Below are 20,126 nucleotides of genomic sequence, written 5' to 3'. Positions count from 1 at the left end.
GCAAGACGACGACGCGCCAGACGCATGGATCTATCTAAAATATTCTGCGTAAAGGCTGATTTGGAGTTCCTCGATAAGCTACGGACACAGGCCGCCTCCGAAAACTTCGACTTCGATGCGGATCTCGAGCCGCATCTTCTTTTGCCCGACGACAATCGATTCGGCTTTACAAGTCCTCCTCTGTATTACGCAACAACACACGGGTGGTGCTCATCCATACGATGGCTGCTAGATCAAGGGGCCAACGTCCATGGTCGCCACTCAGATATCGGCTCGACGCCACTGCAGGTAGCAGCTCGTCTCGGTCGGACGATCGCACTGCCGCCCCTGTACCATCGCAATCGCTCGCAACCACATCACGACGCGGCACTTATGCTGCTCAACGCAGGCGCACGAGTGGATGCGGGCGAAGGTGTTTCAGGGCAGGGCACAGCGCTACATCGTGCTGCCTGGCGTGCAGACGTTGAAATGTGCAAGCTGCTCCTCTCTCGTGGTGCGTCGCTACAGGCGCGCAATGCTCAGGGCACACACCCCTATCCTCTAAACCACCTTGACGAAGATTTCGAGGAAGCCCACGATGATGTGTACTAGCTCTTCAGCAAGGTCATTGCGGCGGGCGGCTGGCGACCATATGTGGACGCGCCGCGCCGCGACCTTCTCGTGCTCCGCCGGGCTCTGCCGTCTCTGCGCGAGCGCGGCCGCGCGACGCAGTCGGGCGACGCCTTGTACGAGCGCCTGTTCCACGACACGCGCGTCCCCGAGGAAATCTTCGTCCACGTTTTCACCTACTGGCGCACACCGCGTGACTACGAACTCGTTTGACTAACTATGCAGCCCCTTCCCTACCCGCTCTCAGAAACATGGACCCTCCTCCCAAACTGGAGCCCCACACAACGCGGCGCCTATCTCCTTACGAATAGGCGTCGTCCGTCGCTCCGTCGTAGTGGTAGTAGTCGTAGCTCCGCTCGGGCCGATTCGGCGTCGGGTCGAGGCGCTTCCAGAAGCGCATGGGCCACGTCTCCTCGGACATGGTGTAGGGCAGGAGGCAGTGGACGGCGTAGCGCAGCGCGATCTGGCGGATGAGCGCGAGGACGAGGCCATCGACCAAAAACCAGGCCGCGGCCTCCGCCATCGGCCTCCACGACCTCCGCGCTTCGTCCGCCAGAGAGACGTACGCGGCCGTCTGGGCGTCGACGAGCAAGACGACGAGGACCGCGTACATCGTGTAGTTGTACGAAGCGGTGAGGGACACGTGCGTCGCCCCCCGCTCCGAGTCGTCGTCCGCGGAGACGAGCCGCCCCCGCTGCGTGTGGCGCTGGAACCGCGCGGACATGTGGAAAAGCGCGAGGCAGATGCACACGGGCGACAGCCAGCCGACGCCGTGGTAGGCGTCGAGGAGCCGCTTCGGCGCCGCGCGGACGGCCTCGACGACCTCGCGGAAGACGGCGCGCGCCTGGCGATTCCGCGCGCGGTACCGCGTCCGCCGGCGCGCGTCCTCGACGCCGAACAAGTTGTTCGACGGCATGTCGACGCGCAGCAGATCGTCGATGTCGAGGACGTAGACGAGCGCGACGGCGTTGAGGAGCAGGTTGAAGGGCCCGTCGGCCGTGCCGAGGACCATGGCCGACACGTCGACGAAGTACCAGACGATGGACGCGCGGACGTAGTGCGTGAAGAGGCACGCCGCGAGGCGCCGGAAGAGCCGGGGCCGGGGCACGGCCGCGTTGACCTCGCTCGCGCTGGGCCTCCGTCGCGGCGGCGCGTCGTCGTCCGCCGCCTTGTCGTCGACGGCCGCGCGGTTGTCGTAGAAGTTGCGCAGCTCGCGGCGGAAGAGCACGTAGCCGGCCTTCCACTCCTCCATCTCCGCGCGCAGGCTGATGGTCACGCAGACACAAGTGAACACGAGCGGGAACACGACGATGAAGAGCACGCCGTAGACCTTGTGCGAGTCGTAGTGTTCGAGCAGCCCCCAGTAGTCCGTCGGCCAGGGGACGCCGCTCGGGTAGTACTCGCCGACGACGTCGGGGTCGTCGGCGCCGGCCCACTGCGAAAAGTCCGTCACCAGCCACACGGACTGCCACACGGTCTGGAGCGCGCCGATCTGCATGGCGACGACGACGACCACGAAAAGGAAGTGGAACGTCGTCCACAGGTCGAAGCCGTTGTACATGACCATGCACTGCACGCGGAAGAAGTAGGACTCGTCGGCCTTCTCGTAGAGCCGGTCGACCGGGAGGCCCGTGAAGCCCTCGCCCTCGGCGTCGAGCATCTCCTCGAGGCACTCCGCGTCGGGGCGCCCGTCGTCGCCGCCGCCGGGCTCCCGCGCGGCGAGGCGCGCGACCTCGGCCTGCAGGGCCTCGACCTCCTCCTGGTGGGCGCCCAGTAAGCGCAGCACCTCCTCGCGCGTGATGCTGCCATCTTCCGCCGCCTTCTTCGGACCGTCGTCTTCCGCCGCCTTCTTCTTTGGATAGTCGTCTGGATAGTCGTCGCGCGCGGTTGGGAGCTCGCCGAAGCACGCATTCATTGTTGTTGGCTTCTGAACTATGCACTGCAGCCCATCTCAAGTGCAATTGCTCAAGTGTCAAAAAATGCGATGTTGATTAAAGCAACATTGGGTCAACTCTGCCACGTGGTGCACCAGCAGTTCCGGGCGTCGAGGTAGATGAGGCAGTGGCCCTCGCCCTCGCGGCAGACGTCGGTCTCGCAGCGCTCGTCGCCCCGGCAGGTCGGCAGCTGCGCGTGGAAGCCGACGGTGAGCACGTCCTCGCGCTCGATGCAGTAATCCAGGACGTGGGGGCAGATGGGCCGCGCGCGCGTCGCGTCGCGGGCGAAGAAGACGTTGATCTCGCGCGGTGCGGACTCGAGGCGGCCCGCGTGGTCCGCAGCGTGGTCGCACAAAAACGCGCGCGTCTCAAAGGGCACGTGGAAGCCCGCGGCCGCGGCGAACTCGACCGTCGCGGCGCAGCCGTTCTGCGTCTCGTACATGAGCGCCTCGTCTCGCAGGAGCGCGTCGACGACGATCGCGTCGACGCGCGCCAGGGAGTCGCCCGCGCCCTCGAGGATCTTCAAACCGTGGCCCTGCGCGTCGACGTAAAGAAAATCGACGTGCGCACCGACGGGCAGCAGCACGTCGAAGACCGACTTCAGCGTCATCGTCGGCACGCGGCGCACGCCGCCGACGGTCGCGCACGCCCGCTCGCCGGGGATCGGCTTCGCGAGCGCGCTGCACCCGTCCTGCGCGGCGACGTGGAAGTCGGCCTCGCCGTCGACCGCGTCGAGCGCGAAGGGCAGCGCGACGCCGCGCCGGCCGTCGAGGCGCCGGAGGCCGCCGGCGCCGCCGCTCGGCGCCGCGACGGCGCCCGCGACCACGCGGCCGTAGTGTTCCAAGAGCGGCTCGAAGCTCACGATGTATACGTCGTCGTAGCCCTCGCAGAGCAGCTCGCAGTTGGCGAGCCAATTCCGGCTGTTCGTGCCAACTTCGAGCCAGATGCGCGCGCCCTCGGGCACGTCGAGGCGTCTCGTGGCGGGATCGAGCGTTGCGACCTGCAGCGACGCTGTCAGGCGGCCCTGGTCGTCGACCTCCCAGCTCCCCGCGAGTGCCGCCAGCAGGCACGGGAGGAGCCGCTTCATCGCGCGGCGTTCGTCAGCCCACATCTTAGAGCTCGCCGCTGCGGCTCTCCATACCGGACGGCCCTGGCTCAAGACTTTACGTTGACGCGAGTTGGCAGAGAACGACCTCGGGCGTGGCGAGCACCGACGTGGGCAGCGTCTCCACGAGGCGACGGTACCAAGTACAGTAATCTTCGAATTTAATGGCAGCGACCAAATTTAATGGTCTGCAAAAGGGCCAAATTTGGGAGCAAATCTAAAATTCTCTAATAATTAGCCAGGAAGTAGCGCCCAAAGGAGAGAGAGAGAATGAGCTGCTATAGATTTATTATTGCAGCCCAGTCGTCTCCGCGAACGCCAGCGAAATCGCCCTCGAGACGGATCTCCGTCTCGAGGATTGGCGGCTACTAGAGAGAATGAGCTATAGCACGGTGGAACAACCCATAGCCCGTAGAAGGTGGCACACTGGGTGTTACCCTAGTGGGGCTAGCCTAGGGGTCTCTGGCAAGTGGTGATCCTCATCTGAGCTGCCCATCGCCACATCATACGGGCGCGCGACGGCCTCGGCGCGCTCGCCCCGGTGTCGGCGCTTTTGCCTGCGGTATCGGTTCCAGCATGCGTATACGACCAATGATGATGGATGTCACTTGCGCTCTCTAATCGAGCTCTGCTCGACCCATTTGCATGATGTCGCGGGCGCTCCTATGCCTCGTCGCCGCGTCGTGGCTAGCGCGCGCGGCGACGCTGCGGCCGCTCGACCCGCAGCGCGCCGCCGCCGCGTCGCGCGCGCGCTCCGAGGCCGCGAGCATTGCGCTCGCGCCGGCGACGCTGCGGCCGCTGCGGCAGGACGACGCGCCCCTGATCAACGCGCGCTGGGAGTTCTCGCGCGCCGAGCGGTCGCTGGGGACGGTGCGCCGGCGCATCGCGCACGGCGTCGGCGCGCTCGGCGTCGAGGAGGGCGGCGAGCTGCGCGCGTCCGTGTTGCGCACGGACTGGGGGCGCATCGGCATGCTCCACGTCGACGAGGCGTACCGGCGCCGCGGCTTCGGCGCGAGCCTCGTCAAGGAGGCGACGCGGAGTCTCCAGGACCGGGGCGAGGACTGCACCGCGTTCATCAACCGCGGCAACGAGGCGTCGGAGCGGCTCTTCGCCGCCCAGGGCTGGGTCCTCGCGCAGCCGTCGTCGGCGAAGCGGCCGTCGGGGTCCCGCGGCCGCGCGAAGCGGAGGTGGGTCCTGCGCGCGGCGGACAATATAAAGGACGCTTAGAAACCCCCCGCCGCTCAGGCTTCACCGGGCCGCCGTCGCCGCGCCGAAGGAGCGCGTCCGTCGCCGCTCCGCCAACGGCACGTGGCGGCCGGAGGGTGCGCCCTCCGGCGGCGGCGGCGTGTGGCGCCGCGCGTCGATGGACCGGCGCATCTCGCCCGGCGAGGACCCGTAGAACGCGGGCGACCGGCGGCCCGACGCGGGGTGCGCCGTGAGGTCCGGCGTGAAGCCGAGCCTGTGGAGGAAGCTGTGGCGGATCTGCGCGTTCGTCTTGATGAGGCGGTGCTTCGCGTTCCGCTTCTGCGCCTCCATGAGCGGCTGGAGCATCTCGAGCTGATTCGGGCCGAAGTAGCGCGTCGCCTTGCGCTGCGACGCCGTCCCGAAGGACGTGCGCCGGCTCAGCGTCTTCGTCGCGTCGCGCAGCAGCGGCGACGGCGCGCTCGGCGACTTCGTGTCGCCCGGCGAGTCCAAGCTCCGCGCGCGCGACTTCCGGGGCCCCGCGCCGACCGCGGCGACGACAAAGTCGAAGAGCGCGCCGCCGCAGCGGTACAGTAAGAGCCCGAGCATGATGACCACCAATCCCTGCAGATCCGACGCGTGGAGCGGCTGGTGGCCCGGGAGGCACTTCAGCGAAAACATGGCGTTCGACACGGGCACGAGGATCGTCGAGCCGAGGTAGAGCAAGTTCGAGCTCCCCTTCTTCAGGATGACCACCGTCAGCACGTTGTAGGCGATGTTGAAGAGCACGTAGACGCCGACGAAGAGCGGCGCGGACCCGCAGTCGTCCGCGCGCCGCAGCGCGCTATCCGCCGGGTTTAAAAGGTCGTAGCCGCTCGTGTCGTTGCGGAAGGTGTCGTAGTCGTCGTCGCGGTAGAGCCGCGCCGGCAGCACCGAATCGACGCCGCCCAAGCAGTAGAACCCGTCGCGCACGTTGTAGGGCAGCTCCGCCAGCGGCAGGTGCGTCGCGTACGCCGACGGCACCGTCAGAGGAAACGCGAGGATCGTCTGGAACACGGCGACCCAGCCGTTCAGGTAGATGACGCCCACGTCCTGGTCGCCCAGCGCCTTCTCCTTGTAGACCGACGAGAGGCACATGGGCACGCAGGACACGATGATGACGACGGACCAGACCCACGCGGCGCCGCCGTCCGCCGCGGCGACGTCCTCCGGCGGCCCCGCGGCGCCGCCGCCCAGGAGCTGGGGCGCCAGGACGACGGCGATGCCGCCGAGGACGATGGCCGCGCCGCCGACCTGCCAGCCGTCGTAGCGCACGCCCTTGAACGAGACCCGCGAGATGACCATCGAGATCGGGATCGCCGACTGCTGCAGCAGGACGATCGTCGACGGGTTCGGCACGAAGTTCACGGCCAGCGTCTGCATGACCGAGGACACGCAGTCGAGCGCGCCCATGATGGCGAATTTGTACTTGGGGATGGCCCGCTCCTCCTCGGAGATGGGCGACGGACTCACGCACCAGAGCGCGGGAAGGATGTACGCGAAGCAGAGCGGCACGTACATGACCGACGACACGAGGTTCACGGTGATGGGGTAGTTGTACATGGGCACGGTCTGGAGCTTCTGGAAGAGGCGGTTGCCCAGCGACGCGAGCACGAAGCCCACGAAGACCAACGGAAGGCCGTAGTCGGGCTCCTTCGACGCCGTCGACGAGCCGACGGACGCGTTGCTGCCCGTCTTCGCCCGCTGGTCCTCCTCGTCGATGACGCCGATGACGCGCTCGCGCAGCTCCGTCTCCCTGGCGTCGGCCCGCGCCAGGAGGCCCGTGCGCTCGCCGGCCATCCGAGCTGTTGCGTGTGGCGGCGCGCCCGCGGCGCGGCGGGGTCGCGCGAGGCTCCGCGACGACGACTGCTCGGCGGGTCCGCGGTCGGCTGCTGCGTGCGAGTCCTGGCGCTCAGATTGCTCGCGCCCAGACGAGACCTCGCCGGAGCGATCGCACGGCTGGAATCATGACATTGTGTGGTGCACCATCTATGCACCACCGACCTTGACGCTTGTGTAAATGCGGTTCGGCAGCCCGTGATGGGTACCCGCGAATGCGACACATAAGCAAGCGCTCCCAACCGTGTGACCGAAAACACCCAGAGCCATGAGCAAGTCCCCACTTTGGTCCGCGCCCTGGACCCTCGAGGCGCGCGTCTTCGCGACGAAGGCCGAGCTCAGCGTCGAGGAGGAGGCCGCGGCCCTCGGCGACGACGCCTGGCTCCTGGAGTCGTCGCGCGTCGCCCTCGACGGCGTCGCGGCCTCGACGACGCTCCGGTCGCTCAAGGAGCGCGTCGCCAGGATCCGGTCGTGCCCGCCGGAGCGGCAGACGTGGTTCGCGAGCCAGCGCCACGGCCACTGGCGGCGGCTCCGGTGCGTCTCCGCGCTCGGCCCGCCGAACTTCGCGACCGTCGGCGACCTGGGCATCGGGCCCGGGAGCGTCGTGCGCGTCTGCCTCGAGGCGGCCCTCGACGACGGCGCCTTCGACTCCGGGCCCGACGGCCAGAGGGTCCTACTGGTGCGGCTCCTCGTCGACGACTGCTCGTCTTCCGTCGTCGGCGCCAAGTACGCGCGGGCGTCCCTGGGCGCGGATCTCCGGGCCGCCGTGGCCGACATGGCCGACGTGCCCGAGGTGGAGCTCGTGACGGAGGACGGCGAGTGGATCTCGGACGACGAGCTCGTCTGGCCCAAATACGCGTCGAAAGAGGTCCGGGCCTACCGCTGCCACGAGGCGGCGCTGCGCGCGGGGCCCTACGAGTCCGTCGTCGTGCACCGCGTCTGCGACGCCTGGGACCGGGACGCGCTCGCGGCCCTCGCCGAGGCCGCGTGGCCGACGCTGCCGGAATCGTGCGACCTCGCGATCCGATTGAATCACCGTCTGATCGAAGCCCAGCCGGTGGTGCGCCTCGACCTCGCGCCGGGTCTGCTGAAGGAGCTGTTGCTCGCGTACGACGACCCGGTATTTTTCCCGAGGGACGGCGCGGAGTCTCTACACGACGAGGGGTGCATGGGGATCGCCGTGCTGCCGCCGCTCCGCGACCGGTACCCCGCGAAGGACGCGGCGCGCGTCGCCCCCGGCCGCGCGACCGTGTCCTGCCGCGTCTGGGCCGGCGCGGACTACGAGGACCTGCGGCTCGAGGTGTCCGTCGTCGACGACTCGGAGCCGTCGCGCGACGTGCCCGAGGAGCTCGCCTACGATTTGGACGACGCCGAGGACTTCCCGCCCATCGGCGCGGAGAAGTCGCTGACGCCGCCGCGGAAGATGCGGCGCGGCGACTACCCGGAGGGGCTCTACCCCGAGTCGCCGGACGGCGACGTGGACGCGCTCGTCGACGCCGCGTGCGGCGACGACTCCGCGGAGCAGGCGCGCGCGAACGCGGCGCCCGAGCACTTCACGCGGGACCAGCTCGACGCGCTCGGCGTGGCCGCGCCGTGCTGCGCGGACCTCGACGGCGAGGCGTCGCGGTCGGGCGACGTCGTGGCCTTTGCGACGACGCTGCGGCCGCGGACGACGTACCGCGCGCGGCTCGTGACGCCCGGCAACGTCTACGGGGCGCTGGGCGCGTGGACCTTCGCGACGGGCGACGGCCTCGGGGACGCGCCCGGCGACCCCATCGACCTGTCGGCGAACCTCGACCTCATCCACCGGCCGCGGCCGCGCGCCGCGCGGCCGCGGCCGCGCTACTCGCCGACGATGGACGAGGACGTGCTCCGGTCCACGATCCGCGACGTTCTGGACGGCCCGGACATGTCGGACCCGCCGGGCGGCGTCCTCGACTCCCTGCGGAGCTCCTTGGACGGCATCCGGGAGGACCTGCGGGGCATGCGGGGCGCGCGCGCGGCGGCGCGCGTCGACGCGCTCGAGGCCGCGCTCGCCGCGGCGACGGCGTCGAGGGACGCGGAGGCCCGGCGCGCCGACGGCCTCGCGGCGGACCTCGCGTCCGGGAAGCGGCAGAAGCACCGCCTCGAGGTCCGGGCGCTGAAAGGCGCCGTCGCGACGCTGGGTTCGCAGCGCGAGGCCGCGGAGCAGCGCGCGACGCAGCTCGCGGGCGACGTCGCGGCGGCGCGGGGCGAGGCGCAGCGGCTCCGCAAGGAAGTCGCGGAGCGGCGGCGCTTCGCGGAGGCATCCAAGGTCGCCTGGGACAAGGTGTCGAAGGAGTGGGCGGAGGCGAGGGACACGTGGGCCAAGGCGAGCGAGGACATCCAGGCGGTCACGGAAGATCGCGACGCCCTGCTCCGCCAGCTCGGCCGCTTCGAGGAGGCCGCGCTGGCCCGCGCGTCCGGCGGCGACCTCGCGGCGCTCGAGGAGGAGCTCGACGGCATGGCGCGGCGCGTCCGCGCGGCGCGCGACGCGCGGCGCCGCGCGGTGCCCGAGGACTTCGTGTGCCCCATCTCCTGCTGCGTCATGGTCGACCCCGTCATCGTCTCCGACGGCCACACGTACGAGCGCGCGTCCATCGAGCAGTGGCTCGAGACGCACGACACGAGCCCGAAGACGGGCCTCGTGCTCGAGATGAAGCACGTCGTGCCGAACATCGCGCTCCGCAACGCCATCGCCCTCTTCCGCGAGGCGAACCCGACGCTCGAGGACTAGGGGGCGCCCTTTTTTTAGAGGTCGGCCTTCGCGCCGGCTTTCTCGGCCTGGGCAGCAAAAGGGTGATTCAACGTCGCTTCAACGTGAGTGTTCCGCGCGCGCGCGTTCCGGACAAAAGCATCCACGCGTCGAGACCGTCCCGAGAGATGATCGCTCGTCCAAAAATCAGCCGAAACGAGTGGAAAACGGCCGAGATATGAGCCTTTGAAGTTGGGAATTTCGCTCTCTTTTGCTGCCCTGTTCTCGGCCTTGACCTTCGCGTAGTACTCCGCGCCGGTGCCGCGCTTCGTCGCGGAGACGACGTAGGACAGCTTCGGGAAGTTCTTCTTCAGGTAGGTGTTGCCGTCCTGCTGGATGTAGCCCTGGTGGGGCTTCTCGCCGTGCTCGCTGTAGATGTCGTCGACGGTGTCGAGGCCCGTCGTGATCCGCGCGAACGGCGCGAAGCCCATGGCGTCGAGCTGCTCGTTGTCCACGAGGTTGATGAACATCTGCGTCGTCCGCGAGTCGGCGCCGGACGTGGCGTAGGACACGTAGTAGGCGATGTTGCTCTGCGTGACGTTGTCGTCCGGGATCGTCCTGTCGCGCCACATCGCCGACACCGCGGGCTTGCCGTGGATGCCGAACTGGGCGACGAAGCCGGGCACGACGCGGAAGAAGCGGCAGCCCGCGAAGAAGTCGGCGTCGACGAGCTCCTCCATGCGCTCGGCGCCGATGGGCGCCCACTCCGGGTGCACCTCCATGGTGAACCTGCGCTCGCGGCCCGCGGCCAGGTTGATGCGGAAGTCGACGTACCAGACGCCCTCCTCGAACCACTTGGCCTCGGCGAGCGCGACGAGCAGCGCGAGGACGCGCATGGCCGCGAGCGCGCGCAGCGGCGCGTCGAAGCGCTTCGATGAGAGGCGGCAACGGGGCAGCGTCAGCCAGATCGGCGAGGGGAAGGACGACTTCGACGAGCAGCCACGGTCGAACTTGCCGTGCTCGCAGCTCGGAGCCGCCAAAAACGAGCGCAGCGTGGCCACCAGACCTGTTGTGATCCAGGCATCCCGCTTTCTCGTTGCGCTAAAGCGCGCGCCGCACCGCCTGGCCGGCCATGTCGGGCACGATGAAGTGGCGCGTGCTCCTCGGCGAGCTGCGGAAAGGCCTGAAAGTGAAGACGTCGAGCGAGCCGTTCCAGGCGGGCCCCCACGACTTCGTGCTGGACGTCTGCGTCGACGGCTGGGACCAGGACGACAAGGAGTACTGCGCCTGCTACGTGCGCTACGTCGGCCGCAAGAAGGTGCTCGCTCGGGCGTCCATCGCCGTCGCCAACGGCCCCACGTGGAAGGCCGAGGACGACACGCTCTTCGCGCCGGTGGCGGACGTGACGGCGCGGACGCGCGCGGGCACGAAGCGCTTCGTGCGCCGGGAGAAGCTCGACGCCATCTGCGACGCCGCGGGCTATTTGACGTTCTCCGCGACCGTGGACGTGTCCGAGGCCACGCTGAAGAAGAACGGCCAGGTCCGGCTCGCGCCCGCGTCCGCGGGGGTGGTGGAGCTCATGACCGAGGACGAGATCGCCGCCGAACTGGAGAAGGTCGAGCGCGAGGAGATCGCCGGCGCCGCGGACCAGAAGACGAACGTGAACAAGGCCGCCTTGGGCACGCAGCTCTATCGGAACGCGAAATTCACCGCGGGCGTCGTACCTATTGTGATGCGCTACATGAAATTGCGGGGCAAAGTGTCCAAGATGCGCAAGAAGGTGAAGCACGTCGACCGCGAGGCCTACTACGACGAGCGCACGACCATGTGGGACGAGGAGCACGAGAAGGCCGCGGCGGAGATCCGCAAGTTGTTCTCCAAGATGGGCGGCTTGTACAACAAGCTCGCGCAGGACTGGGCGACGCGCGACGGCCTGCTGCCCCAGGCCTGGGTCGACGAGCTCAAGGGCTCCTTCGAGGCCATGCCGCCGCGGCCCTGGCCCGTCATGAAGAAGTCGTTGCTCGAGGGGCTCGAGGGCGAGGGCGTGCCGCCGGTCCGCGGCGATTTATCCGGCCTCGACCGCTACTTCAAGCACGTCGACGAGAAGCCGCTCGCGGCGGCGTCCATCGGCCAGGTGCACCTGGCGAACGCCCACGGCTCGGGGGACCGCCTCGTGGTCAAGGCCATTTACCCGGAGATCCGCCGCTATTTGGTGGCGGATCTGGCGAACGCGCGCCGCGCGGCGCAGCAGATCACGAAGTTGATGGACATCCCCGTCAAGGGCACGATCGACTCCATCATGGACGAGCAGGTCGACTCCTTCCCCCGGGAGCTGGACCTGCGCATCGAGGCGCGCCACCTGCGGAAGAGCCGCCTCTTCTTCCACCGCCACGGCATCGCTTCCAAAATCGCGATCCCCGTCGTCGTCGACGAACTGTCGTCGTCGTCCGTGCTCACGCAGACCTTCCTCCCGGGAAAGACGCTAAGCTCCGTGGACCGCGACGACCCGGCGGTCAAGGCCAAGGCCGTCCAGGCCGTCGTCGACATCGCCATGGGCATCGGCATGACGATGTTCCGGGAACGGTTCTTCCACAGCGACCCGCACCCCGGCAACATCATGCTCTTAGGCGACGCCTGCAAGCCGGGGCTCATCGACTTCGGCCAGTGCACGGGGCTCACGAAGGAGCAGCTGCGCACCGTCTGCCACGTCGTGATCCTGCTGCGGACGCGGTCGCCGTCGCTGATCGACAAGGCGCTCGCGATGGGCGACGGCGACTTCGAGTTCAACACCGACGACCCGGAGCTCAAGATGGCGCTCATGTACTACTTCTTCGACTCGTCGACGACGGGCAGCGGCGCCGTGCGGCCCGAGGCCATGGAGTTCCTCAAGGACGCGATCCAGCACAACCCGGCGATCATCAGGGCAGCACAAGAGAGCGAAATTCCCAACTTCAAAGGCTCCGATCTCGGCCACTTTCCACTCGTTTCGGCTGATTTTTGGACGAGCGATCATCTCTCGGAACGGTCTCGAAGCGTGGATGTGTTTTCCGTAACGCGCGCGCGCGGAACACTCACGTTGAAGCGACGTTGAATCACCCTTTTCCCGCCCAGGCGATCATGCCCGTGCTCACGGACACGCCGCGCGAGATGATCTTCTACGGCCGCGTCTGCGGCACGCTGCGCAAGTCCTTCGAGCTGCTGGACGCCGACGTGTCCGTGATCTCGCTGTGGTACCTCGAGGCGAAGAAGGCGCTCCGGGCCATCAACCGCGCGGCCCCGGACAACATCAGCTCGGCGCTCCTCCTCCTCCCCGACGACCCCGACGGCCTCGTCTACATCGTCGAGCGCCTCCCGACCTGGACGACGAACGCGATCAAGGCCGCGTCGTCCTTCGGCGACAAGATGTCGGACCTCGCGGGCGAGACGGCCGCGAGCCGCGCGGTCCCGGAGGCGTTCGTCGCCGCGGACGTCCAGCACATCGTCGGCCTGCAGCGCAAGCTCTTCGCGGCGTCCGTGCTCCTCGCGGGCGTCTACCTCTTCGCCGAGCCCCTCGTCCGCGGCTTCGCGGCGCTCGTCGGCGCCGCGTGCTTCGGCTTCGTCGCCGCGGCCGTCGCGGGCGCGAAGCCGCCGAGCCTGTCGAAGATCAAGGGGCCGCTGCACCTCCTCTTCCCGGGCCAGGCCCTCTTCGCGCCGCCGAAGAAGGACGCCGTCGCGCCGCCGTCGTTTTGATCGAACACCGACGTTAAGTCCGGTATTATACGACGTCCAGCGCGGACGCGGGCGCTTCGAGCAACCCCGCCGGGTCCGCGTCGATGTCCGATACGGCCGCGTCGCCGGCGACGATGGCCCCGAAGGTCCGCGCGAGGGCGCCGTAGCCGAAGTTCGCGATCGCGTCCCGCGCGCCGCGCTCGATGGCGGCGAAGGTCTGGCCGTCGAAGACCGCGCGGCCGTCGTCCTTGAATACGCGATGCCTCAATCGCACGCTCTCCTTGCCGACCTGGCCCGCGGCGTCGGGCACGGCGCGCGCCTCGCGGGCGAGGGCCGCGCGCAGGCGCGTGCCGTTGAGCGGCGCGGCGCCGCCGAAGACGAACGCGAGGAGCCGGTCCGCCGTCGTCGCGGGATGGAGGCACAGCGTCTCGTAGCGGACGACGAGCTGGTCCGCCGGCGGCGCGTAGCGGTCCCAGAAGGCGTGGTAGCGTGCGTAGGCCCGCGGACCGCTCGCTAAGCGCGCGGCCCGCTTCGCGTCCGCCGGCCGCGCCGCGGCCGCCTCGCCGACGGGCGCGAGGAGTTTCTCCCGCGACCGCGCGTCGCCGAGGATCTCGCGCATGACGTTGTCGAAGGGGTTCCGCGCGAGGCGGAAGACCTTGACGCTCCGGAAGGCGTGGCCGAAGAGGTCGCCGGGCGGCTTCGTCGTCTGGTCGTTGTGCGTCTTGACGAGGTACCAGCCAGTCGGCGGCTCGCACGGCGGAAACCCCGCCTTCTTCCGCTCGCGCTCGTTGTCGATGGAGAGCGACAGCGTCGTCTGGTAGCGGTCGAGGCTCCGCGCCGCGGCCACGACGTGCTGCCGCGGCCCGAGCGAGACGCCCTCGGGGTAGACGGAGAGCGTGCACTGGTCCGACGCGGCTTCCATGATGCGCCGCGTCAGGTGGCTGCCGCTGTACGGCTTCGACGCCAGAAGCACGAGCCGCGGCGCGGTCTCGTCGAGCGCGGAGATCACCTGGAGCAGCGCCGCCCAGGTGTGCACGGCGCAGCGCAGCATCACGAGGTCATGGGTCGCGAGGCATCCATGCTTTTCCCGCAATCCGGTTGTTGCACTGCACCTTAGACCTTGCCCATTCGACTGTCATCCAACCAAAGAGTGGCCAGAGTCTGGTGCAGCAGAGGTTGCGACGCTGCCCCGACGCCCGCCTTGCAAAGACCGACCATGGCGACGTGGGCTCAGGGCGAGTCCGTGAGCGTCGAGCTGCCGGCCGGCGAGCGCTGGAAGCCGGAGCACTTGGACATGTCCATGGGGTCCATGCACATCTCGCAAGACTCCTTCCACGAGACGCCCCGCGAGCACGCCGTGCCCCTGGCGGACATCAAGGTCTTCCGCCCCAAGCTCTTCGCTGAAGACGACGAGCAGGCCCTGCGGGACCGCGCCGACGCCTGCGGCAAGCGCGCCGCGGACGCGCGCGTCGACGCCGAGGCCGAGTCCGAGGACCGCGACGCCGCGCGCCTGCACCGGCGGCGCGCGCGCGTCGCCGCCCACGACGCTTTGGAGTGCGAGGCCGAGGCCCAGGCGTCGCGGCGCATCAGCGTGCAGTCGGCGCTCATGCTCGAGCGGGCGAAGCAGGCCGTGGAGGCGACGCGGAGGCACTGCACGCTCGTCGCGCGCGCGGCCGTCTGCGACGCGGCCGCCGCGGAGGCGCGCGCGAAGCTGCTCGACGACCGCGACGCGGCGGCGGCGGCCGCGCCGCCGGCCGCGCCGCCGCCGGCGCCGCCGACGCTCGCCGCCGCGCGGTTGGAGAAGACGTTGAAGGAGCTCGAGGTCTGGCGCTCCGAGGCGGAGCAGGCGCGCGCGTCCGCGAGTTTGGCCCACGCCAGGGCAGGACAAGGGTGATTCAACGTCGCTTCAACGTGAGTGTTCCGCGCGCGCCCGTTCTGGAAAAAGCATCCACGCTTCGAGACCGTTCCGAGAGATGATCGCTCGTCCAAAAATCAGCCGAAACGAGTGGAAACCGGCCGAGAGAGGAGCCTTTGAAGTTGGGAATTTCGCACCCTTTTGCTGCCCAGGCCCACGCGCGCCTCGAGGAGCTCGACGGCCGCGAGTCCGCGGACGCCGCGCGCGCGACGCGGGAGGCCGCGCTCTGGCGCCAGGAGGCCGAGCTCGCGCGGGCCGAGGCGCGCGCCGCGAACGCGCGCCTCAAGGCCTTCCTCGAGGAGGGCGGCGACGACGCGGCGTCCGTGCGGTCGGGGCGCTCGGGGAGCGAGCCGCCCGCGGCGGACCCGGGGCTGCAGTACAAGCTCGAGGCCGCGCACGAGGAGATCGCGATCCTCAAGCAGCGCGCGGAGGACGCGCGCGCGGAGGCCGAGGGCTACAAGCGCCAGCACCGCCAGGCCGAGGCGTCGGCCCAGGTCTACTGCTCCCTCGCGCCGATGATGTGCAGCGGGCCCTCCTTCGCCTGCGTGGGCATCGACGACGAGGACGCTTCCGTGCCCCTCGACGCGTCGGCCGCCGACGGCGACGCGAGGACACGGGCCGTGCGCGTGAAGGGCCTGAGCTGGCGCGACGCCGACTACTAGGCGGGCGGGCGAAACCTATACGTGAGCCTATATAGTTTTCGAAATCACTTGGCTTGTTAACGAGAGCGAGCTCAGGTGTTACTTCCTCTGGCCTAATCCACCTGTCTGTCGTCTTCGTCGTAGGGCTCAAAGGAACCATCGAGGACATGATCGGCCGGGCTCTTGAGGGCTGCAGCGCGAAGCGAGGGTGGACACGGCGGCGAAGACACCTCTACCTGCATCGACGGCACATCATCGGAGGGGAAGTCGTGGACTGAAATGAGAGTCCTAGTCGTGTCGCTAAAGCCATCCAAATTCAAATTCGAATTGTCCAGGCAAAGTCCGTCGATGCCGTTCACGCGAAAGGTCACGCAGCCGCGGATCGTGTCCACAAAAAGACCGAAAATTACCGGGTCTGAAAGCCAGGTCCAAGAATGATCGAAGGCGGGGACATAATATTGCTGATCGCCCACCTGCACGGACAAATTTTCCCCTTCCCTATCATCTTCTTCATCGTAACAATCGCAGCGTAATTCGACGCCCCCGCACCGCACGCCCGTGCCGTACCATGCTTTCGAGATCTTCAGCTCGATGTAGGTCCGCTTGCGTTCCAGCGGATTGAGCAAGCGTACACTGTCCAGCACGTCCCTCTTGTGAAACTCCAGGCATGTGACGGCGAGGTCGGAGAGTCGATGATCCACGAAGTTCGCGAGAGCTCCGGGCGCAAACCAGATCTTGTCACGGTAGCCAACGTTGAACACATCGAATTCCGCCACATACTGCGGCACGTACAACACGCGCGCGATGTGCTGAATAATCTCCCGCGGCAGACTACTCAAGCGGATCGAGCGCCGCAGCCGACTCTTCTGCGGGCCCGGCGCGCTCGGTCCCGCTCGGTGGCGCGCACACAACAGAAAGGCGTACACCGGCTCGCGCGCTGCGGACCCGATGTCGCCGCGGAGACCAAAGGTCTTGCAGAGCACGGCGTCTTCAGCGGCCAGGGCCATCGGCTCGAGCGATGCTTGAGCAAGTAAAAGCTTGATGAACTCGTTGCTCGAGGTGACGATGGGCTGCCTCCGCACCATCGTGCTGCTCTGTGCGACCTGCGCAACAGCGTTGCGCGGTCCATCACGACATTTCGCGCTGCGCACGCTCCCGCGCGGCGGCGCCGCGGCCGCCGCGGGCGAGCACCACCGCAACGTGCGCCGCGACTTCGCCGACCTCGCGATCCCAGCGCTCCTGGGCCTGGCCATCGAGCCCGTGGCGTCCCTCGTGGACACGGCCTTCGTCGGCCGCCGCTGCGGCGAGGCGCCCCTGGCGGGCGTCGGCGTCGCCGTGAGCATTTTTAACATCCTCGCCAAGTCGATGAACTTTTTGCAGAGCGCGACGTGTTCGTTCGTCGCGCGGTCGCGGTCGCAAGACGCGGCGCCCGGCACCTTCTGCGACCGGTCCGCGGCGCTCGCGGCGGCGTCGATCTCAGCGTCCTGTGGCGGTGACGATCTTCGAGAGATTTTGGGTGGGAAAGCAATGAGAAATCGTCACCGACATGCTTGGTAGGTCGATCTACGTCGCCGTCGGCGCCGGCGCCGCGCTGGCGCTCGCGCTCCGCTGCTTCGGCGACCGCGCGGTCGGAACGCTCCTCGGCGTTAGCGGCGACGCGGCGGTCCGAGCCCACGCGTCGGCCTACCTCAGCTATCGCTGCTGGTCCCTGCCGCCGGCGCTGGCGCTCATGGCCTTGCAGGGCGCGTTCCGGGGCGCGCGCGACGCGTCGACGCCCGTCGCGGCGCTGCTCGCGTCGTCCGCCGCGAACGTCGCGCTCGACGCCTTGCTCGTGCGGGGCGTCGACGGCGCCGCGGGCGCCGCCGTCGCGACGGCCGCGGCCCAGTACCTCGGCGCCGGCGTGCTCCTCGCCTCCTTCGCGAAGCGCGCGGGCGGGCTGCCGCGGCCGCCGGCCGCCGCGTGCCGCGCGGTCGCTCGGTCGGGCGGCGTCCTCGTCGTCCGGACGCTGGCGACGGTCGTCTGCATGCAGTACGCCGCCGTCGTCGCCGCGAAGCTCGGGCCCGTGCCCGGCGCGGCGCACGCCATCTGCTTCCAGGTCTGGCTTTCGGCCAGCCTGCTCTCCGACGCCGTCGCCGCGGCGTTCCAGGCGCTCCTCGCCGAAGCGCTCGCGAACCGGCGGCCGGCGGACGCGCGGCGCGTCGCGGGCACGGCCCTTGCGCTCTGGGCGCTGGTCGCCGCCGGCAACTTTGCGTGCCTGCGCGTTTTCGGGCCGGCGATCGTCCGCTTCTTCACGAGGGACCCGGCGACCGTCGCGGCGGCGGCGGCGATCTGGCCCGCGGTCGCGCGGTCCCAGGCGCTCACGTGCCTGTCGTTCGTCGTGGACGGCGCGCTCTTCGCCGCCGAGGACTACAAGTTCACGGCGCTGGCCATGCTCGGCGGCGCGGGCGCGGCGGGGTGGACCATGGTCGCGCTCGCGCCGACGCGCGGGCTCCCGGGCATCTGGCTCGGGCTCGAGGTCCTCATGACGCTGCGGAGCGCCACGGGCCTCGCGCGCCTCGCGTCGCGGACGGGGCCCTGGCGCGACGCGTGGGGGCGGCGTAATAAGGAACGAAGTTGAACTACAACTTGAACGCCGGACTTTTGTGGCAGGACGGGGGCCTGCCGCGACCCAGGGACGCGTGGTTGAACGGCAACGAACCGGCGCTGAACTTTTTGTGGCAAGCATGATGAGTCGCGTCGCCGCGCTGCTCTGCGTCGCGACCGCGCGCGCGTGGCTCGCGCCGTCCGCGTCGCGGCGGCCGTTCCATCGCGCCGCCGGCGGCGCCGGCGCGGACGACTGGCCCGCGCTCTGGGAGTCGCTGGCGCGCGACGAGGAGCTGCGACGCGCCTTTGGGAAGTCGCCGCTCGTGCGCCGCCGCGCGGCCAAGGGCTGCCGCATCACGCTGGGCGCGCTGGGCGACTGCGTCGACGCCGACGCGACGAGCCTCGACGACGCCGCGCGCGTCGTGCCCGACGGCGGGAGCTGGCGGAACTCGGAGCTCGGCGACGGCGACGGCGCCTTCGGGCGCGTCCTCGCGTCCATGCGCGGGCGCACGGTGCTCTTCAACCACGCCGGCGCGGCCTTTCCGGGCTTGCTCGGCCCGGCCTGCGCCGCGGCGCTCGACGCCTTCGAGCTGCCCGTGGGCGTCAACGTCTACTGCTCCGGGAGCGGCCTCGCGACGTCCGCGCCGCCGCACACGGACCGCCAGGAGGTCTTCGTCGTGCAGTGCTCCGGGCGCAAGCGCTGGGTCGTCTACGACCCGCCGGCCGTCGACGCCGCGCCGGACGCGGACCCCTTTTCGCGCGGCAAGGGCGGCGACGCGTTGGACGAACGCGCCCTGACCGTCGTCTTCGACGACGTCCTGAACGCGGGCGACGTGCTCTACGTCCCCGCGGGCGCGCCCCACGCGACGTCGACGACGTCGAAGTCGTCGCTGCACCTGACGTTCGGCGTCGTCTGCTCGTCGAACTTCGGGCTGTCCGTCGACAGCCTCCGCGTCGCCGCGCGGTCCGCGCGGCCGACCGGCGACCCCCTCGACGACCCGGCGGCGCTCCGCGAGCTGGACCCGGCGCTCTACGCGGCCCTCGACGCGCCGCTGCCCCTGGGGCGCTTCCTCGGCCGCGACGTCGCCGCGGGCGCGTTCGAGGCCGAGGCCGCGCGCGCGCTCGGCGACGCGCTCGCGCGCGAGCCGCTCGCGGCGTACCGCGCGGGCCGGGGCTTCGAGGCGCCGGACGCCGCCGCGGTCGCCGACGCCGCCCGGCGCATCGCGGCCCACCACGGCAAGCTGCTCGACGAGCAGCGGCGCGCGTACGCCGCGGACGCGGCCGCGGAGCCCGCGGCCGCGCGCGTCGCGGCGCACCTCGACGCCCTCGGCGCCCTCGTCGACGACCTCTGGACCGCGGGCCGGGCCAGCGGCCTCGCCGCGCGGATCGCTGGGGCGAAGGTCGTCGTCCGCGACCGGCCGCGCGCGGCGCGCGGCGACGACGTCCCGGGGTAAGCTTGGCGCCGCAACTCCGCTCCGCATCGCGGCCCACGACACGCGCGGCGTCGTCGTCGCTCGGTCGTCGTCCGGGACCGGCCGCGCGCGTCGCGATCGCGCGGCACTCCTCGGAGAGGTCAATGTTGACGGCCTCTCGCAAACGTCTCGCAGCGTCGCGGGCCAACACACGCGCGGCGTCGCGTCGCTTCGTCGCTGCCCGCCGTCGACGACCGCGGGCCCCGGTCCTTTCGCGCGAGACGCGCGCGCGCCTCCCGCGCGCGCGCCTCAGGGCGCACGAAGTGCCATGGGCGACGGCGACAAGGCCACGATCTGCGACGCCCTGAGGCGGACGGTGCTGGGCCTCGCCCTCTTCGGCTTCTCCGCCTGGCTCGGCTTCGTGCTGAACATCAACCACGGCCCGC

General features: G+C 69.6%; 7 protein-coding genes across 7 annotated transcripts; 4 read left to right on the top strand and 3 right to left on the bottom strand.

Annotated features, from left to right (window-relative positions):
* Nucleotides 1-910: 910 nt before the first annotated feature.
* AURANDRAFT_65192 (hypothetical protein) lies at nucleotides 911-3,654 on the bottom strand (the record flags this gene model as incomplete). The annotated part of the gene is made up of 2 exons (XM_009039968.1): nucleotides 911-2,541; nucleotides 2,622-3,654. The coding sequence occupies 2 exons, from the start codon at nucleotides 3,652-3,654 to the stop codon at nucleotides 911-913; spliced, it is 2,664 nt and encodes an 887-aa protein (XP_009038216.1).
* A 1,242-nt stretch (nucleotides 3,655-4,896) lies between these two features.
* On the bottom strand, nucleotides 4,897-6,669 carry AURANDRAFT_65191 (hypothetical protein; the record flags this gene model as incomplete). The annotated part of the gene is made up of 1 exon (XM_009039967.1): nucleotides 4,897-6,669. The coding sequence occupies one exon, from the start codon at nucleotides 6,667-6,669 to the stop codon at nucleotides 4,897-4,899; it is 1,773 nt and encodes a 590-aa protein (XP_009038215.1).
* A 307-nt stretch (nucleotides 6,670-6,976) lies between these two features.
* AURANDRAFT_65190 (hypothetical protein) lies at nucleotides 6,977-9,463 on the top strand (the record flags this gene model as incomplete). Its single annotated transcript, XM_009040063.1, has 1 exon — nucleotides 6,977-9,463. One exon carries the CDS (start codon nucleotides 6,977-6,979, stop codon nucleotides 9,461-9,463), a length of 2,487 nt encoding a protein of 828 aa, XP_009038311.1.
* A 293-nt stretch (nucleotides 9,464-9,756) lies between these two features.
* Nucleotides 9,757-10,197, bottom strand: AURANDRAFT_15418 (hypothetical protein; the record flags this gene model as incomplete). The annotated part of the gene is made up of 1 exon (XM_009039966.1): nucleotides 9,757-10,197. A coding segment is annotated over one exon (441 nt), but the record flags the coding sequence as incomplete, so codon positions are not given.
* Nucleotides 10,198-10,553: 356 nt separating this feature from the next.
* AURANDRAFT_65189 (hypothetical protein) lies at nucleotides 10,554-13,150 on the top strand (the record flags this gene model as incomplete). The annotated part of the gene is made up of 2 exons (XM_009040064.1): nucleotides 10,554-12,404; nucleotides 12,533-13,150. 2 exons carry the CDS (start codon nucleotides 10,554-10,556, stop codon nucleotides 13,148-13,150), a joined length of 2,469 nt encoding a protein of 822 aa, XP_009038312.1.
* Nucleotides 13,151-14,345: 1,195 nt separating this feature from the next.
* Nucleotides 14,346-15,706, top strand: AURANDRAFT_65188 (hypothetical protein; the record flags this gene model as incomplete). Its single annotated transcript, XM_009040065.1, has 2 exons — nucleotides 14,346-14,951; nucleotides 15,197-15,706. 2 exons carry the CDS (start codon nucleotides 14,346-14,348, stop codon nucleotides 15,704-15,706), a joined length of 1,116 nt encoding a protein of 371 aa, XP_009038313.1.
* A 1,188-nt stretch (nucleotides 15,707-16,894) lies between these two features.
* Nucleotides 16,895-18,275, top strand: AURANDRAFT_1704 (hypothetical protein; the record flags this gene model as incomplete). The annotated part of the gene is made up of 2 exons (XM_009039874.1): nucleotides 16,895-17,166; nucleotides 17,243-18,275. Coding segments are annotated over 2 exons (1,305 nt in total), but the record flags the coding sequence as incomplete, so codon positions are not given.
* Between the last annotated feature and the right edge of the window lie 1,851 nt (nucleotides 18,276-20,126).

Source organism: Aureococcus anophagefferens (assembly GCF_000186865.1).
Source record: "Aureococcus anophagefferens unplaced genomic scaffold AURANscaffold_13, whole genome shotgun sequence".
Taxonomy (NCBI): Eukaryota; class Pelagophyceae; order Pelagomonadales; family Pelagomonadaceae; genus Aureococcus; species Aureococcus anophagefferens.
The sequence above is the reverse complement of the archived record's forward strand: the minus strand, read 5'-3'. Positions and strand labels throughout refer to the sequence as shown.